Genomic DNA, 16,948 nt, shown 5'->3' on the forward strand with positions numbered 1-16,948 from the left:
TGTTTTTTTTGACACATTCACAGTAATTTTTAAAATTGTAAAATATTTCTTGTAGAAAAGTTTTGCTTAACCCATTTTCCAATATTTCTTTTAACTGGAAGGCAAAAATTTCACTTTAATTTAGTTACATCAACATTTTTTATTAACTGTTTGGTTCGAACACCAAATTCACATGCTGCAGCTTTTTGCACTATTTTCATTTGAGATCATGGAGAGAGAAATACACAGGAGAAGAACTGGCTGTAATGGATTATTAAAATATATCTAATTCATACATATCATTATATCACATACTTGACTTACTTTATACATTACTTCTCATTTGATTGTAAACTTTATCCATGAATTAACTGAAGGCCTCTAATGAGTAAGTTATTTTTTATTTCAGGAGTATTTTATAGTTTTAAAAATTCTTTCGGTGTAAACAGTTTAATCCCTAAATGAGGTTGCTGAGTATTAAGAGAAGACAAAATAAAGAGAGCTGTTGAGACTTACACTTTTTTGATGAAGTTTCACAGCTACTTTGGCCCCAGGTGTCACTATTCCAGACAAGGCAAACTTCAGTTGCAAACCTGCTCCAGTTGGGAGTTCAAACTCGTTGTCCATAAACATATAGTGGACAAATAAGTCCTTGTCAACACCTCTTGAGATGGCTTGTGCAATCTGTGAATCAAACAAGGAAACAAATATTAACTAATCAATGCTGGATACTAGATTTTATCACCTGCTTTGATATCCACAACTGAATGTGAATTGATTTAGATAATATGTAACATTCTGGCTTCCCCGAAGTCAATAGCAAAATGTCTTTCTGACTTCATCAAAAGCAGTGTTTTACTACATATTTCTGAACTGTACTACATTCTATTTTCTTTTTAATATGATATAGTATTAATTAATATTGATATATATATCTCACAATTAAAAAATCAGTAATATACCATACTGGCTAACACTGAGGTTTTAGGAATTGTTCCACAATATATAACAATTCTGCAATAATATCTGAACCCTCCTTTTTTTCCTTTCCTTCACTCATCTACAAGAAGCACTCTACTTAGTTACTGATAGGTATTTATGGGTTCCTTAGAGTTCTTCAGACTAAATTTAGATATTTCATTTTAAGTATTTTTATTTTACGTGACCAGAGTAGGCATCAAATGTACATTCTTCATATAATATATCAATGAAATCAGAACTTTATAAACAACTGGTAGAAAAAGAAATAGTGGTGAATAATACATGCTGAAAAATTAGAAACATACCATTTCAGGAATTCTCTGAAGAGTTTTAAAGCACTCTAGAACCACGCTTCCCAGCAGTTTGAAATCATTGAGTTTCATGTACCCAAGCTCTTCTCCCAGAATTCGCAGAAATGCTCTTCCTTCAGGGGCTTCCTTCTTGCTCAATTCTTTTATCAGTTTTTCAAGGTTAAGAATTATTGCTTTAGTGATGTCCTGAAAATTCAGTCAGAAAGTAGTTAAATAGATTTAGAGAACTCCGTAAGGTCATGTATCTAGAATAATAACACACTGAATATCAGTTAGCGTTGCCATTTTTTCTTCCTCCAGACAAAGGCCCATAGAATCACAGAATCACAGAATTGTAGGGGTTGGAAGGGACTTCCAGAGATCATCGAGTCCAACCCCCCTGCCAAAGCAGGTTCCCTACAGCAGGTCGCACAGGTAGGCATCCAGGCAGGTCTTGAACATCTCCGAGAAGGAGACTCCACCACCTCCCTGGGCAGCCTGTTCCAGTGCTCCGTCACCTCACTGTAAAGAAGTTCTTGCGCACATTTGTGCGGAACTTCCTATGCTGCAGTTTCCAGCCGTTTCCCCTTGTCCACTGAAAACAATCCGGCATCGCCATTCTGCCCCCCACACCTCAGATATTTATAGACCTGGATCAGGTCTCCTCTCAGTCTTCTTTTCTCAAGGCTGAACAGACCCAGTTCACTCAGCCTTTCTTCATAGGAGAGATGCTCCAGGCCCTTCACCATCTTCGTGGCCCTCTGCTGGACTCTTTCCAAGAGATCCTTGTCTTTTTTGTACTGGGGAGCCCAGAACTGGACGCAGTACTCCAGATGAGGCCTCACCAGGGCAGAGTAGAGGGGGAGGATCACCTCCCTCGACCTGCTGGCCATGCTCTTTTTAATGCACCCCAGTATGCCATTGGCCTTTTTGGCTACAAGGGCACACTGCTGGCTCATGGCCAACCTGTCATCCACCAGGACACCCAGGTCCCTTTCCGCAGAGCTCCCCTCCAGCAGGTCATCCCCCAACCTGTACTGGTGCAAGCTATCCCACAAGCCATGAAGAAAGAACACTGTTAAACAGCATTAAGGACTTCCATTTTAGCATATTAAAAAAGGAGAAAGTTCATATACAATAAACATGTAAGCGCTGTAATTACTATGTAAATATAGGATTGCTGTGCTGCACAGAGAATGCTTTCAAACTATACCTGATCCTGCTTGCCATCGTGGGAGTAACCAAAGTAGTCAAAGAGAGCCTTGGAAACCTGCTCTGGCACTTTGCCATCAACCCAGTACAGGGCCTTGCTTGCTGTATCTGGGAAAAATCCCTTCTCTCCGAACAAAGCTTCCAGTGTTGGTTCAAATCCCTTTCCATCCAAGCCAAGCTGAAATGAACAGAACAATGCCATAACTAAGAGAGGTTCTCCACTTCTTTGTACCTTTACAACAAACAGACTTTCTGGGGAACAAAAAATGCATTTACAGTATATCCTACAAGTCTATGATTCTTAAGGGAAAATATGCAAGCTAAGAGAATACTAGATACTATGATTAATTTTCTCTCGTCGGCGACACATCCAACATAAAACCTACACATAGGCTGCATCTCACTTAGAATCTACTATGAGTACTTCAGTGTGCCAGTAATGACTCATTAGCGTGAAGTCCATTTGTTACAGATGGGTTCATTTTACCCTAGCTGTGGCCTTTAATAACTCCAACAGGGTCGTCCATCCAGGCAATGGCAAGTGACATCACATAACAGATGGCTTGCTCTAAAGCCCATTGAGATCAAATGAAAGTCTCCTTGTAAGCACAGTGATCTTTAGGTTTCTCTCAAAGCTTGTAAAAACAATACATTATTCATGGAAAGTTGTTATAAGCAAACAGAAGTGAGAAAGAAAACAGATGAATGCTAGCAAAGCTTTTGATAATTGTACCTCAAAGATATCACTTGGGCCAAAACCATACACATTCAGGGTGGTTTTCAGCATAGTTTCTTTAGGAACATATCTGTTTGGATCAAATATCACATTTCCTTCTACTTTGGCAGAGATGGGATCGAGGCCAGGTACAGAAACTCTTTTGGAAACTTGATAATTTTGTGAGAATTTTCTGAAATCTTTGGCTGTTGGAACCTCGTTTCCTTTCAGCGCTTCTTCAACGTGGCTTTTTAGACTAGGAAAAAGGACAGCAAAGCAAATATGATCAGCATGAATTGCAAAAAATCTTTATCTCTAAGTGAGAGATATCTTGAGTCATTTGCAGACGTTCATACAACTAAGGTGATTGTATAGACGGCTAGCTCTCTGCACACACTGACAGTAAGTCTAAGGGCAAGAGCAGCACTGCCCTAAAAAAGCTGCAGATCTACTCAGTTGATGTTCTTCAAACAAAGAAAACAAACCAGCAAACAAATCATCATATCAATCAATCATAAGAGAAAACCCATACAAAACTCACACTACTAAACTAAATCAAACTAATTATTATGGAAGTTATGAAGTCGAAGTTATGGAAAAACTTCGTTCTTCTTAGGAGACCAGTAGATAACAAAATTTTACTTACTCTTCAATGCCTACTTCGTCAGAGTCTAGGATGTTGGCAATGTGTGAAGCGACAAAGCTTTTCACTTGCTCGTTCTTTTCCCTTGTGAGGATTCTCATAATCTTTGTGAGATCACTTGGGGAAGGATTCTTCATCAGTAGCAGATAGGTTGCTAGACGTTTATCTGTAGGTGCATCTCCTTCCTGGAATTCTTTCATAAGTGCTGAACGATCCTACATAAACATAACAAGGTTGTCATACTCCTTTGGGAATAGACAGCATGAGATCATTTCAAGTATGTAATTTCTTCAAGACTGCATAATTACATAGTATCTTTTTTTTTCTAAAACTTGTCAAAGTCTTGTCATTGATAATATTCTGATACAGTTTCTTAGATCTTTTCACAGAAATTATGTTTTTATTAAAATAGATTTTCTTACTCTGTATCTGGCAGATTAATTTGTTTTTTCTAAAAATGATTTTCTTGCAGGGGAATCTGAAGTGTTCTGGTCTGCAGAAAAAACTTAACATTTTTGTCATTCAGTTTAGGAAAAGAAGGTGATCAAATGCCCCACTGTAGGAAAACTGAAAGCATAGGTTGAAAATAAATAGTAACAATAATAAAAAATTGAATGCCTTAAATGGAAGTAAGTCTGAGGATGTGGGCTCCATACAATTTTGGGCTCCCAGGCTCCTTAAGCCTTGTCTTAACCAGATCTCACCTTTTAGGTGAGATGAACTTATTGATGTTGAAATTGTCATGCTATTGTAACGTAAACACAAATCTAAGCAACACTGTGAACAACAATGATAACAATGTGCCAGTATGAAATAGCAACCTGATTTTTCTTAGTAAATTCATTTAGATTTGAATTAATTCCTTATTTAAACCCAGCTTCAAATAAGCAGAATTCCATTTAAATCACTTGCAGGAAATTTCCCATTTAAACTCAAAGCGTCCAAAGCAGCTTCTCCTCAAAGAAGTAACATTCACTGAATCAGACGAATTTCTCAGACATCTGGATAAGAAGTAAACTAACTAAAGAAGTACTATTAGAGCAGGAAGCAGCTAAAAGGAAGGTAGTAAAATTATGAATTGATAGGAGTGTCCTATTTTATTCAATTATTTCTGTGAACAGTGAAGGTGAACTGAACACAGGTTATGCTAGTTCTTGTGCATTACCTCTTCTGTAATGGTCATCTTCCGGAATGCCTGTATAGCTGCTTTTTGAACCGAAAGTGATGCAGCTTGATTTCTGATACATGTTTTAAGAGAAGCCTTCAGGCTGGGTTTAGCTTTCTCCATTACTGCACCCATGTTTCCAATAGCCTGCCAGTGATGAAAACAAAGAAAGATGATTAATTTCTTTTCTCCACCAACAGAAGCAAGGTAATATATGTGCTATGGTAAGGAAAGAAGCAAATAAAAATACCCGAAGTGTGAGATATATGAGTTCAGCATCTCCAGAACACTCAGTGCCAAGCAGTGATACCATGAAGTCAGCAACATCTGTTATTTCCTCTGTCACAATCATCTTCTCATTATAAAACCTGAAGCAAAAAAATGCATTAGAAACAAATGGTTAAAATGGGAAATGTCTATTTATTCTCTTATTTCAGTAGAACAAATTCAAGAGAATAGCAAAAAAAAAGCCCTCCAGGAGGACTGGTCTTACAGTTCACACATCGTAATGTTCTCTTGATGCTATTTTGTAAAATCACATGCTGCCATTACTTACTTGGTAACAGCATGACTCAAGCCATAAAAGGAAGCTCTACTTGGCTGATATTGGGCCATGTTAAGCATTTCCCGGATTCTTTTTGGAGTTGGAGAAGGCAAGAGTCCCAGGGTATACGTGACCAGGTCAACCACAAGTGGATTCACGTTCCCAGTTCTCAGTATCTGAAGGACTGCACTGTTACACTCCGGAGTCCCACACTGAATCAGGGCCTGAATCGTGATGGAACTGAAAGGAAAAGCAATGGCTTTAATTAATGAATTTTTTGTTTGCAGTTATTCCTTTATGCTTCATGTTTGAAAGAAACATTTGACATGTTTGCTTAGGTCTAATTAATTAATTATATTAGGTTAATATAAATGTCTGGTGAATGTATGGCCAGAAGTAAAACGCACAATTGCTAATCAGGAAGAAGATGCTTAATTTTGCAAATCATGATAATACATGACTAGATAAAAACAAGATGAAAAATATTAACAGTAGTACAATTACACAGACATATCTATTTTTTTTCATGACTTTGAGATTTTCCATACTTTCAATATTATAATACATTGAATCAGACTGAGGCTCTCTCTCTCTAGAGACTGAGGACATAAAGTATGCATAAACTCCCTGAAATCCAGCCAAGACAGGAATAGTAGGATTTAGGAGTGGAGGTCAATGTCAAACCAAAGGTTTGTGCCCTTACGTGGCTCTAAAATCTCACTTTCAAAACTGTGTTCTTGGAATTTGGAATTACATTGTCCTTGAGCAAAACTAGATCAAAGATATTTGGCCACAATAACATGTTTACTGGATTGCATCAGGCATATACACTTGGCTTGGTGGTGGGGAGGAAAACCCTACACTGTTATATTCAACTCAATTTACTTTATAGTTCCGTTTCTTCATTAAAATGAGAAGATTTGATCAGGTAATGATCAAGCAATATTAGTACTTCATAGATGTCTGGAACTTTCACATCTATTTAAATTCTTAAACTGTTTTCATTTATTCAATATTCAAGTTATTACCATCTGAGCACTTCTGATGGAAAAATATTCATAGGTCTTACTCTCTTACTTCTTTCTCTAGATTATTAATATGAAACCTATCTTTCCGAGAGACAATCTTGATATCTATTTAAACTACATTTTGAGAGAATGTGCAGTGAATCATCAACCTTGGAATTATTTTGCTATGGCATCAACACATGCTGGAACTGCTGCAACATACCTTGAAGTTTCCATCATCTTTGGTACAAGAGAGCCAAGAGTATTGTTGTGTAAACTTCTAAGTCCAGAAACAAATCTGTAAAAGAGTTTTGCTCTCTGCTGGTTCTGCTGGGAGGCGGTGAGTTTCTGCAGTTCCTGAAGAATTTTCAAAACAGCATCACCCTGCCTGGAAAATTTAGCATCTGTGCTTTCCAGTGCAAGCCCTTTCTCTTCCAGTTCATCTAGGAGTTAAAGCAATAACAGTCTTCATTACTTGATCAAGGAGCTCTCTACACTGAATATAATTAATATCAACTGCTTAGATTGCCTTATACTGCAATTGTTGAAGTTCAACAACTGAACATTTTGTAAAAATAAATGGAATTTAAATGCAATTCTCCCCAAAGTAGAATAATGATACTTATTTGCATAAAGCATCTGAAAATTTTATTAAGACATTTTCTTGGCACCTTGTATATTAGCAGAGTTCACCTTTCTAACTTTTAATGAGTGAGTATATCTTAGGAAAAAACATGCTCTGAAAATGCAATAACAATTGCATAGTAAAGAAGGGCATTTCAGAACCGAACGTGTATTAATTGATGCAACTGAAGCTACAAAAGAAATTACACTTAATTTAAAAAGTCTTGTTAAAGTCATGTTCAAAAAGATTAGAATTACTTTCCATTATTTAGATTATACAGAATGTTTTAATTATAAAGATTAATTTCAAAATTAAAAAGACAAAGATTGTGTAGAATTACAAGGCATTTTTAAACTTTTCTTTTTTTTTTTTCACATTTCTCCCCAAATCTTTTTTCTGTCTAAGTCAATGGACATTCATTCAAAATTATCATTTGTGTTCTCAAACACATTTTCAACAAATTCACTGTTTGAAAAAAAAAAAAAAATTAGTTCATCTATTTGACATTTATTTAGAATTGCAGCTGTACCTCCATCAAAATTTCTGTTACTCATCCTCTGATTATCTTCAAGCTTCAGTGTCTGGTTGACTTCTGTCATCATACCATACTGATTTCTAGCAAACAAACAAAAATTCAGTGCTTTAGTTGAGTCAAAATTATTTGAGGGATCTTCCTACACTTCTTGCATCCTTGCAAACAAAGTGCAGATTTAGGGATAAAGTCAAGATAGAATTTGATACGTTAGCATCTAAAATGAATATTTATTTTAAAATGGTAATTATAAATAGTGATCAACATACTTGTATGAGGAAGGCAGAAACAGGTGTTTTTCACTGCAGACAACATCTCTTATATGTTTTTTCTTTGCATCAATATTGTAGTGACAGGATTGAGTGCTACTAAGAAGGGTAGACAGTGGGATGTTCTGTAAAATGAAAAAAAATTGGCAGTTATTTTATTGAATAGTATAGGAAACAGTTTTAAAGTTTGCTAGTTTTCCTGAAACCTTAACTCTTATAGTCTATTGGATGGTGCATAACTTGTAATCATTCTCATGCAAAAAGGAAATTGTGCCACTAGCAAACGTAAGTCTCTACAAGCAAAAATCCCACAGATATTTTTCCTCAGGCATCACTGTGCTGTTTGGCATAGTAGTTACTTCATGATATTCTTATATATAATATATATATTATTATATAGAATATAGGACTAGTTCATATAAACTAGCTTGTAATTTTTAGAGTAGTTCAGGACCCTCACCACAACTGATGTTCTTTCTAATTTCACTCTTACACACATTTTGAAGTTTTCTACAGCTAGGTGTAGAAGTAGCAGAAGTTATAAAATGTGCTTTTTAGAATGATATGAATTCTTCTTTTTATTTTTTTTTCTTAGGAAAAACACTGAATAGCACAGATGCCGCGGTATCAGGAAGAAATCTGCAAATATTCATGCAAGCAACTGCATCTGATTCTAAGGGATTTGTAAGTAGCCTGAACAGCATGTCAAAACATTTATTTCAGGAGATTTAGAGCCCTCTCCTGCATATCACAGACATATCTGAGTGTTGAAGGATTATATGGTTTACATGAAGTGGGAATGTTGAGAATATTGACCCACAAAATAAAAATGTTGTATATAATCTGATAGATTATTGTGCAGTCAACAGTACCAACTCCAACTATTACAAGGTTTCCTCCAAGAATTCAGGAGAGAAACATCAAAGATAGTTACATTATTTTTCTCTGCATCTGTTCTTCATTACTAACTGCCAACAAACCCACAGGCTGCTCTTACATAGGGGCTCAGAAAACCTTTTATAAGGTCAATACAAAATTAGTAGTTGCTTATCTTTTTAAGCGATGTAGAAGAATGTTATATTACAGACTTTGTAGTGGTATACTTACTAGTCCTTTAACAATGGCAACAGGGCTGACATAATCTCTGATTGGACTGAAGTTGTCACAGGCTTTCAGGTTCCTGTTAATTGAAATATCTTCTGCAACACTTCCTCTTCTGGATTTGAACTCAACCTCACTGTCACACTTTCCATAAACGGTATCCTAGAAGGAGGAAAGGAATCAGTGTCTTTAAGGATGTCATCAGACACTTTCTATTCTGGCAGAAATGCACACACTGTTATCTGAATTTCCAGATCTTCCGAAAATTATATCAAGAATAACTCTACTAGGTGAGATTTATTCCACTTATTAAGAAAACAAAGTGAATGCTTTTCAAAACTCTTACCATGGAAATTGTTTTTATGTTTTCCTCTGTTTCCGTTGGTGCAAGGAGAGCTGAGATGATTCCTCTCTTGAGATTGAGGACATTCAGAGGTTCATCCTTCTCTGGATACAGTTTGACTTTTGTTCCATCCTGAGTGCTGAATTTTAGCTCATGTCTGCCAAAAAAATCCCCGACATTAGTATGAAATCATGTTAAAACCACCCAGGAAGGCATGGTTTTAAACTAACAGGCTATACCTAAAGCAGCATGTTTTATCTTGGTCTATTGTTATTTAATATTTGTTATTACTACTATTAAAAAAAAATTATTATTAAAGTAGGTCCTTCCCAGCAAAATTCTAACCAAGGACATTCTGGTATCACCAGACTACGTCATGTAAGGACAAGTAAATATCAGGAGCAATGGCTGGAAGTTGGAATTGCAACAATTCAGATAGTAGATGAGCAAATTTTTAGACTGAGCTAATTATTAACTACTGCAGTTATCTACAGAATGATGGGAAAGACTAAAATAAATATAATAAATAATTTTTAAAATAAAAACTCCACTGTGAAAAATATATTTTAACACTCTCCCAAGTTTTTTAAGATCTATGGGTTGGGAGACAAGAGGGAGTGTAGTGTGAGACACTGCAATAAACAAAAAGAAGTACAAATAATGCATACACTACCAGGCACTGGGCACTAATTGGGTGGAGGGAGTAATAGTAAGCTTCAAAAGTAGATAAGCAAGGAAAAGATAAGTTGCATAGGTCAGTAAAGATCATGGTAGGAAATCCGGACTTCAGTCTCAAATGCCTTTCTATTGCACAGTCTTTGTACCGTATCAGCAATGGAAAATGGCTGCAGACAGTCATGTGAGAATTTGTGTATGAGAACAAATATTCCACTTACAGCAATCTTTTAGGGAACTAACCAACAGTTTCATGATGTAAATGATATAAAAAATTACAAAGACAGTCTAGGTGAAAATTCTGGTTAGAAAAAAAAGCTTCCCTGGTAGAACTGCATTGGCCCCAAACATAATGGGGAGAGAATTGCTATGGAACCAGAATATAAACCTGCCATATTATCATCAGCATGTCCTAAACCTGGAAAAGTATAGTCTGGGCTGTTACGTTACCAGCCATTCAGTGCTAAAACTATAGGTATTGATGAATTAGTTACTGATAACTGATATTTCTTACTTGGACATGGCATTTGCAAAGTCTTCAGAGTTCTTTGACTTCTTCAGCATGGCTCTTCTCTCACTGTCAACACCAAATGTCTCCCTTAGGGAGCAATGCATTGTCCTCAGGATGAACTGGCACAGCTGTGGTACCTCCAGCTCAACCTGAAAATACAAATTATGTGTTTAGCTGTTTTTTTTTTTTTCATTACAAGTTCCCCTATCATCTAGCTCCAGTCTTGAAAACACAGTGTTCCTTGCGTTGGGCAAAGTGTCAGAATCATGCTGACAGCTGCTCTTGTGAAAGATGCCAAAGTGCTCTCAACAGCTTAAGGTAGCTTGAGGAAGAAGACTTGAGAACAAGTATCGGTTTGACTAATGGCACGAAGTGTCCTATACGCATATTAAAAAAGCAACTTTAGGTGTTGAAAATTTACAGTACTAGAATAATTGTTTGAAAACTTGTGTCATTGTAATGATTACTGTTGCACATCAGAATACTGTAAGCCAAAAATAAAAATCAATTATTTAATTGCGGGAAAAAAAATAACTAGTGAAAGGAATGTTTTGGAGAAGCTAGAAGGGGGTTTGGGACAGACATTAGTTTAATGCCCAGTAGGGCCTTTTATCCCTACAGTATGGATCCTGGCTTGATGGTTACCACCAATTGGTTATCATGGCATCAGTGAGTTGTTTTAGTTTGACTTGTAGAATTATCTGATGTACACTCAACCTGGTAGCCAAGGAAAGCTCAGTTACCAGGTCTTCATCCTCTCCCTTAAAAATACAGGACAAAAAGCTCTGATACAGTGGTATAAAGGAATATTCTGCCTAGAATAGGGAGAGTTACTCTTCAGGACTCTCAATGAGTGCCTTTCAAAATAATAATTTTACCCAGCTGTCAAGTATGTTAGTTGATACACAGTCCAATGAGTTGTATTTACTCCTGTTTCCTTACTTTACAGGTGATCTTTGAACCGCTTCGAGAATCTGTTGTTCCCATGATCCCACTTGATGTTTCCGCTTCGTATAAGTAAACATATTTTCTAAGGCTTTTAAATCGGGCTGCATCTTCTGCAATTAGGAAAACAAAAGTGTTTTCATCACTTGGTAGGATATACATATCTAGATCCATATCAATGTGTAACTAAAACGTATAGCACTCATGAAGGAAACATGCAAACTGTCCCACTACTTTCTTGTACATTTGCTATGGAGGAGTTCATAGACAAAGAACAGCTTGATAAGTTCTAAAGAAACTACAGCTTAGACAAATTTTTTTAGTTGGAAATTTTAAGTTTTTGGTTCCACAGCTCTATATTATGAGTGCTGACAATATGACCCCATCTGGCCATGAGATCACATTCCATTAAAGATAATGACAGAACCACCAGAAAACTTAAGATGTAGAACTGTTTTAAAAATGACTCAATTTGTTCTATTTAAACTAATAAAATGGAAGTTTTAAAATTGCTGATACAATGATTTATTTCACCTAAGATTTCCACATAATAGTTCAAAGAAGAAGCAAGAAGCTCCATATAACATGAAAAGGACTGAAAGTAAATAAACATGGAAAAGAATAGGACACCAAATCTAGCTTTCCTCATTACTATTTCACCTGAGTCTACAGAACATCTTCCTAAAACCACCGATCCGCTGTAATCAATTCACATATTAAGTCAAGGAATTTCCTTACAGCAGACTATTTTTCTTATAATTAGATTTTAGCTATGTAAAGATCATTCAGTGCATGACAAAACCACCAAGTTTTTGAGTGAGGATGAGGCAGGAGGAAGGATTTATGAAGGTGTTTCTCTTAATACCAAAGGAAACCACAAAACAATGTGCTTCCTCAAAGGAATGGATTTAACCAGCACTAAACATGTGCCTGTTGTTTTCAGAGGCCATTTGTCTATAATTTTGAATCCTACAGGCAGGAATGATTGGATGTTAGGGGATGCTTCCCTGAGAGAGTGGTCAGGCGCTGGAATGGGCTGCCCAGAGAGGTGGTGGAGGCACCAACATTTAGATGTTGTACAGAGGGACATGGTTTAGTGAGAAATATTGGTGATAGGTGGACGGTTGGACTGGATGACCTTAGAGGTTTTTTCCAACCTTGGTGATTTTATGATTCTATGAATATTGTAACAGACACTAAAAAAAAAAAAAAAAAAAATTGTTCACTCTCAAATGCAGGGATATAATCTGCTTTTGATGTTTGGAATGTGGAATGCAGGCCACATAATGTCCTCAGGTACAGTTAATCCCCACCATATTTACAGCTATCATTTTACACTAACCATATGATTGGGCATGTTAGGTGAGAGCGTCAAAGCAGTTTAGTTGCACCTGAAGCAGAACCTTATCATTCCCTCGGTTTGGACTGAGCATCTCACAGGGTTGTGATGTTACTGTGATGCTGAGTGAAAAGCAGTTTCCTAAATTGCTCCTACGTGGTCATTTGTGACTTTCAAAATGTATTTGATCTACTTTTACAGAAGCAAAAGGTAAAGTTATCTTGCTGTAAACCCACACACCCACCATCAAATCTCTATGGCTTTGCTTTCCAGCACCTGCCATGAATGTAGCATAGTCCTCCTCTGTTATAAAATATTTATTATGTCACATGGCAATAGCAATGGGATCTTGCTATATATGTCACAGATTCACACACTTAGAAAAGAGAATAATATATTACTATGAAACTTTGTATTTCCTCCTTGGGCTATCATTTTTATAAGCTTTACATACTTCAATAGTGTTTTAACTGAATTTAATGAAATTGCTACAAAGAAATAATGTAATTAAAAATAAGTATCATCTAGCACTCAGCATCTTGCAAACATTTGAAAAGTCAATTAAGTAATCTAATTAACCTTAAATTTACACTATCCCTGTTACTTTCTGCTGTCCTGGACTTTACCACTGCTTAACTGTACATGCTCAGAAATTTTCGCAATGTCACTATGTACTACACTAAAGCCAAAAGGACAATTATTGATTCATTTCCTGTTTTAAACAGCAATAAATGGAAAAGGAATGTGGAAATGACAAGATGAGAAATGGAAACAACAAAGAATTTATTATATAAAAAATACACAAGAAATTGGCGATGAAGCCCAGAAAAGTCTTCATTTGGGGCATCTGAAAAAAACTTCAGTTGCCTGGAGATGGTGCTGAAGTATCCAAGCAGAGAAAAAAAGCCTGAAGATTAAAAGGGACAATGAAGAAAACAACCCATTTGATACTTTGACCCTTCAGTGGAACATTACGTGTCTAACCAGGCAGTCAGGGCCAGGTTAGATAGGGCATAAAGTCAGCATTTCCTGAGTCTGGACTTGTTTTTAGGAATTGCTGTTCCTGCTGATAGAGTTGATGATTTATTCTACAGGTATTTAGTTAGATATCCAAGTGCAATTCTGTGGGCTAAGCAGACAATGTGATGGGAATGTAAGAAGTGAGATTCAGCCCATGTAATTGTAACGTACATAACCTCATTAATAAAGCTTAAGATTTGATAAAAACAGATTTCCAGAGTAAGAAATTTGCATGTGACAATTAAGAAATCAACAAAACAATGAACAAAGTAAAGTTTCTTAAAAGGGGACTTTAAAAAGTTTAGAAACACCACCTCATCTTCTATGATCTTATGAAACTTCTGATATTCTTAGGGCTAAGCTTTATGGATAATTAATTACCTAAAATAAATGACAATAAATACTTTGGAATATCATCAGTTTTGTTTTAGTTATTTCAGAGGAAGAAATTTACAGAATAGGAAAAACTCTGAAGATTGTATTCAGCTAATACAGCAATGTAAGACAGCAAAAGCAGATGCAAGAAATCATTTACTTGAACATCCTGGGTTTCCGTTTTCAGGTGTTTCTTCCTCTGTAAATAGTAAAAAACAAGAATTAAAAGTGCACAAGCAGTTTTGTAGCCTTAGAGTAAGGCCTATGCAAACAAAAATGGAAATAGTTTTCATTGCAAGATCTTTCTAATGAATATCAAAATTGCTGTAGTTTTGCACTGACATAAATAACAAATATGCTTAACATTGATGACACAGAGTCAAGTTTAAAGAGTATTACATGAATTGTCTGACATTGTGAACGATGAGCTGAAAGTAGGATCTTCAGTTCACTACATTAAATTGCTTTGATTTAAACCTCAGGATCATCTTCTAGGTTGACCAGTATTTTTAAAGGCTCTGTGTTATTTGAAATTTTTTAAAAGTGGGCACAAAATTTATAGGCAGGCAGATGAAATGCAACACATGTAATGCAGTTTGCTTACTGTAAAATTTTAGTCTATTTGGAGTACAGATAAACTGCAGAATGGATGAATGCTGTAATTTGCACTTTGTACACTGAAAAAATGACAACTTTGATAGTAACACTGTAATTTTCTATAACCAAAACTTTTCCAACAATTTGTGTGTGTGTGTGGAAAATATACGTGAATATTCAGAGTTCATAATTTGGAGGAAAAGAACACTTACTGGAAGTCCATTCAATTTAAGAAGGATTATTTTCTCCAATATATCTTAGATACATCCCATATCACTCTATTTTAAATAGAATAAAGCATACTGTAGTTAAGCTTGCTGCACTCCTGTGTTGATATATCATTCTTTGGACTTTCACATATGAATGCCAGAAGTTTTCAGAATAGTCCCTGTGGATTTTCCAAGCTTCCATAACAGAATGTTGATTGCTGTACAGTAGTACAGCAGTTATAGTAATTACATTAATAATAAGCATCCTTCAAAACTCCAGTCAGCATCAAAATGTGATGCTGAATTGTATCTGCATATAAACCCTGAATCTGCATATAAACCCTGGTGCCAGACTCACCCTCTTCCCTAAGATTCCTGAAATCTTAACTCTACATAGTCATATTCTAAAAAGCCATTTCATGGGAAGCAAAGAGGTTGCTCACAATATGCAGCATCGTATTGACCCAAGCTGTCTTTTCTGATTTAGAAAGAAAACTTCACTAGCCTAGTTCTCTTATTACTACTGCTGATGGCTGTCTTCCTTCAATAGAAAACTGTATTTCAAATGTAAGTGCTACCTGCCAAATACGTTTTACTTTATCACTTCCAGTTTTTTCACACACACACACAAAAAGGGCTAGCAACAGCTGGAGTAAGTCTATATTGTAAGTGACAGCACTTCCATGGAGGTGAGTACGGAACAACATTACAGAAAAACAATCAGGACAAAGTAAACTGTATCAATTTCTCATAAATTGCAAAAAAAAAAAAAAAAAAACAAAACACCATTGAATTTGATCAAAAAACAGTCAAAAGACAACATTTGCGACTTTTCCTGCATTGGGATCCTCTTGTTGCCCAGCCCAAGAAGGGGAAGAGATGATCTCTTTATCATTCTTTCCATCTCTAATTCTATAAGCCACAGTCCTGCTGATTTTCACTTTCTTCTTATTTTAACAAGTTCAGCAAAAGCAGCAAAAAATGCTGACATAAAAGATGGTACTTACGTGTGAAAACACCACTGCTGAGCAGCAGCAAGAGCAGCAAGAGCTGCACAGGGCCCATGGCGAGCCCTGGATGCTCTTGGTCCTCTTTCTTTTCCTTCCCTCCCTCTTCACCACCACCTCAGAGGGAGAATGAGCCTACTGACTTGGACCTTCATTTATATAATCTGTAGCAAGCAGCTGAGGCAAACGGTTTAGAAAGCTCAGAGCAAATTGCCAAAGGTCCAAAGGTGAGAGATCTAGATCCTCACTGTGTTCCAAACACTGCTCTGCATTGGTTGCTGGGAGTCCCTGAAGGCAGAAGACTGAGCATATACTAGAAATAAGTTACTATCCCAGTTGTTGGGTTAGTTTTTTTTTCACAGAATTTTGAAAACAACATCACAAGCTGCAGCATTTAGAAGCATTTTCAAAGACATTTCCCGTGTTTACACGGGGAGGCTTAAAATGCATAAATCAGAGCTGGAAGAAATGAGGATCCCTGCAGCATGTTTTCGGCATAGATGTTGAGAGTACTTCAGAACATCAGAGATGACTGTATGATTTAGGCATCTTCCCTTTACAGGCAGAAGAATGAAAAGCTTCTTTTTTCTACATTTTTTTTTCTTTTTTCTACATAATTTTTAATACGCTTTTCTAAAAATAAAGTTGAATTTCCTTGCAGTATTCTGGCAATCGGAATGTGTTCCTGTCGAAAGTGAGCTCTGCATAATTCTTCTCTTTTCTTATTTTTTTAGATTCCATTTCTTTCATTCGTTAATGTAGCGAAGATATGAGAATGAGTTGATAACATTCATTTGAATGAAGAAGATAAAACTCTGAAGAAAAACTAAATTCAGAGAAATGAAAAGATTGTTTATGAATATG

The 16,948-nt window shown here is 36.1% G+C and overlaps 1 protein-coding gene across 1 annotated transcript in view; it reads right to left on the minus strand.

The window, feature by feature from the left end:
• The window catches only part of APOB (apolipoprotein B), a gene marked incomplete at both ends in the record, with an annotated part of 35,874 nt that extends 19,732 nt beyond the window's left edge, over window positions 1–16,142 (minus strand). The window contains 17 exons of the mRNA XM_079550694.1: window positions 496–663; window positions 1,266–1,457; window positions 2,464–2,640; window positions 3,196–3,433; window positions 3,824–4,035; window positions 4,986–5,132; window positions 5,236–5,353; window positions 5,542–5,769; window positions 6,760–6,979; window positions 7,691–7,776; window positions 7,963–8,087; window positions 9,070–9,225; window positions 9,410–9,563; window positions 10,596–10,741; window positions 11,535–11,650; window positions 14,432–14,470; window positions 16,085–16,142. Coding sequence (XP_079406820.1) covers window positions 496–663; window positions 1,266–1,457; window positions 2,464–2,640; window positions 3,196–3,433; window positions 3,824–4,035; window positions 4,986–5,132; window positions 5,236–5,353; window positions 5,542–5,769; window positions 6,760–6,979; window positions 7,691–7,776; window positions 7,963–8,087; window positions 9,070–9,225; window positions 9,410–9,563; window positions 10,596–10,741; window positions 11,535–11,650; window positions 14,432–14,470; window positions 16,085–16,142 — 2,580 coding nt within the window. The remainder of the gene's footprint in view (window positions 1–495; window positions 664–1,265; window positions 1,458–2,463; window positions 2,641–3,195; window positions 3,434–3,823; window positions 4,036–4,985; window positions 5,133–5,235; window positions 5,354–5,541; window positions 5,770–6,759; window positions 6,980–7,690; window positions 7,777–7,962; window positions 8,088–9,069; window positions 9,226–9,409; window positions 9,564–10,595; window positions 10,742–11,534; window positions 11,651–14,431; window positions 14,471–16,084) is intronic.
• Between the last annotated feature and the right edge of the window lie 806 nt (window positions 16,143–16,948).

This window comes from Tetrao urogallus (genome assembly GCF_951394365.1).
Source record: "Tetrao urogallus genome assembly, chromosome: 2".
Taxonomy (NCBI): domain Eukaryota; kingdom Metazoa; phylum Chordata; class Aves; order Galliformes; family Phasianidae; genus Tetrao; species Tetrao urogallus.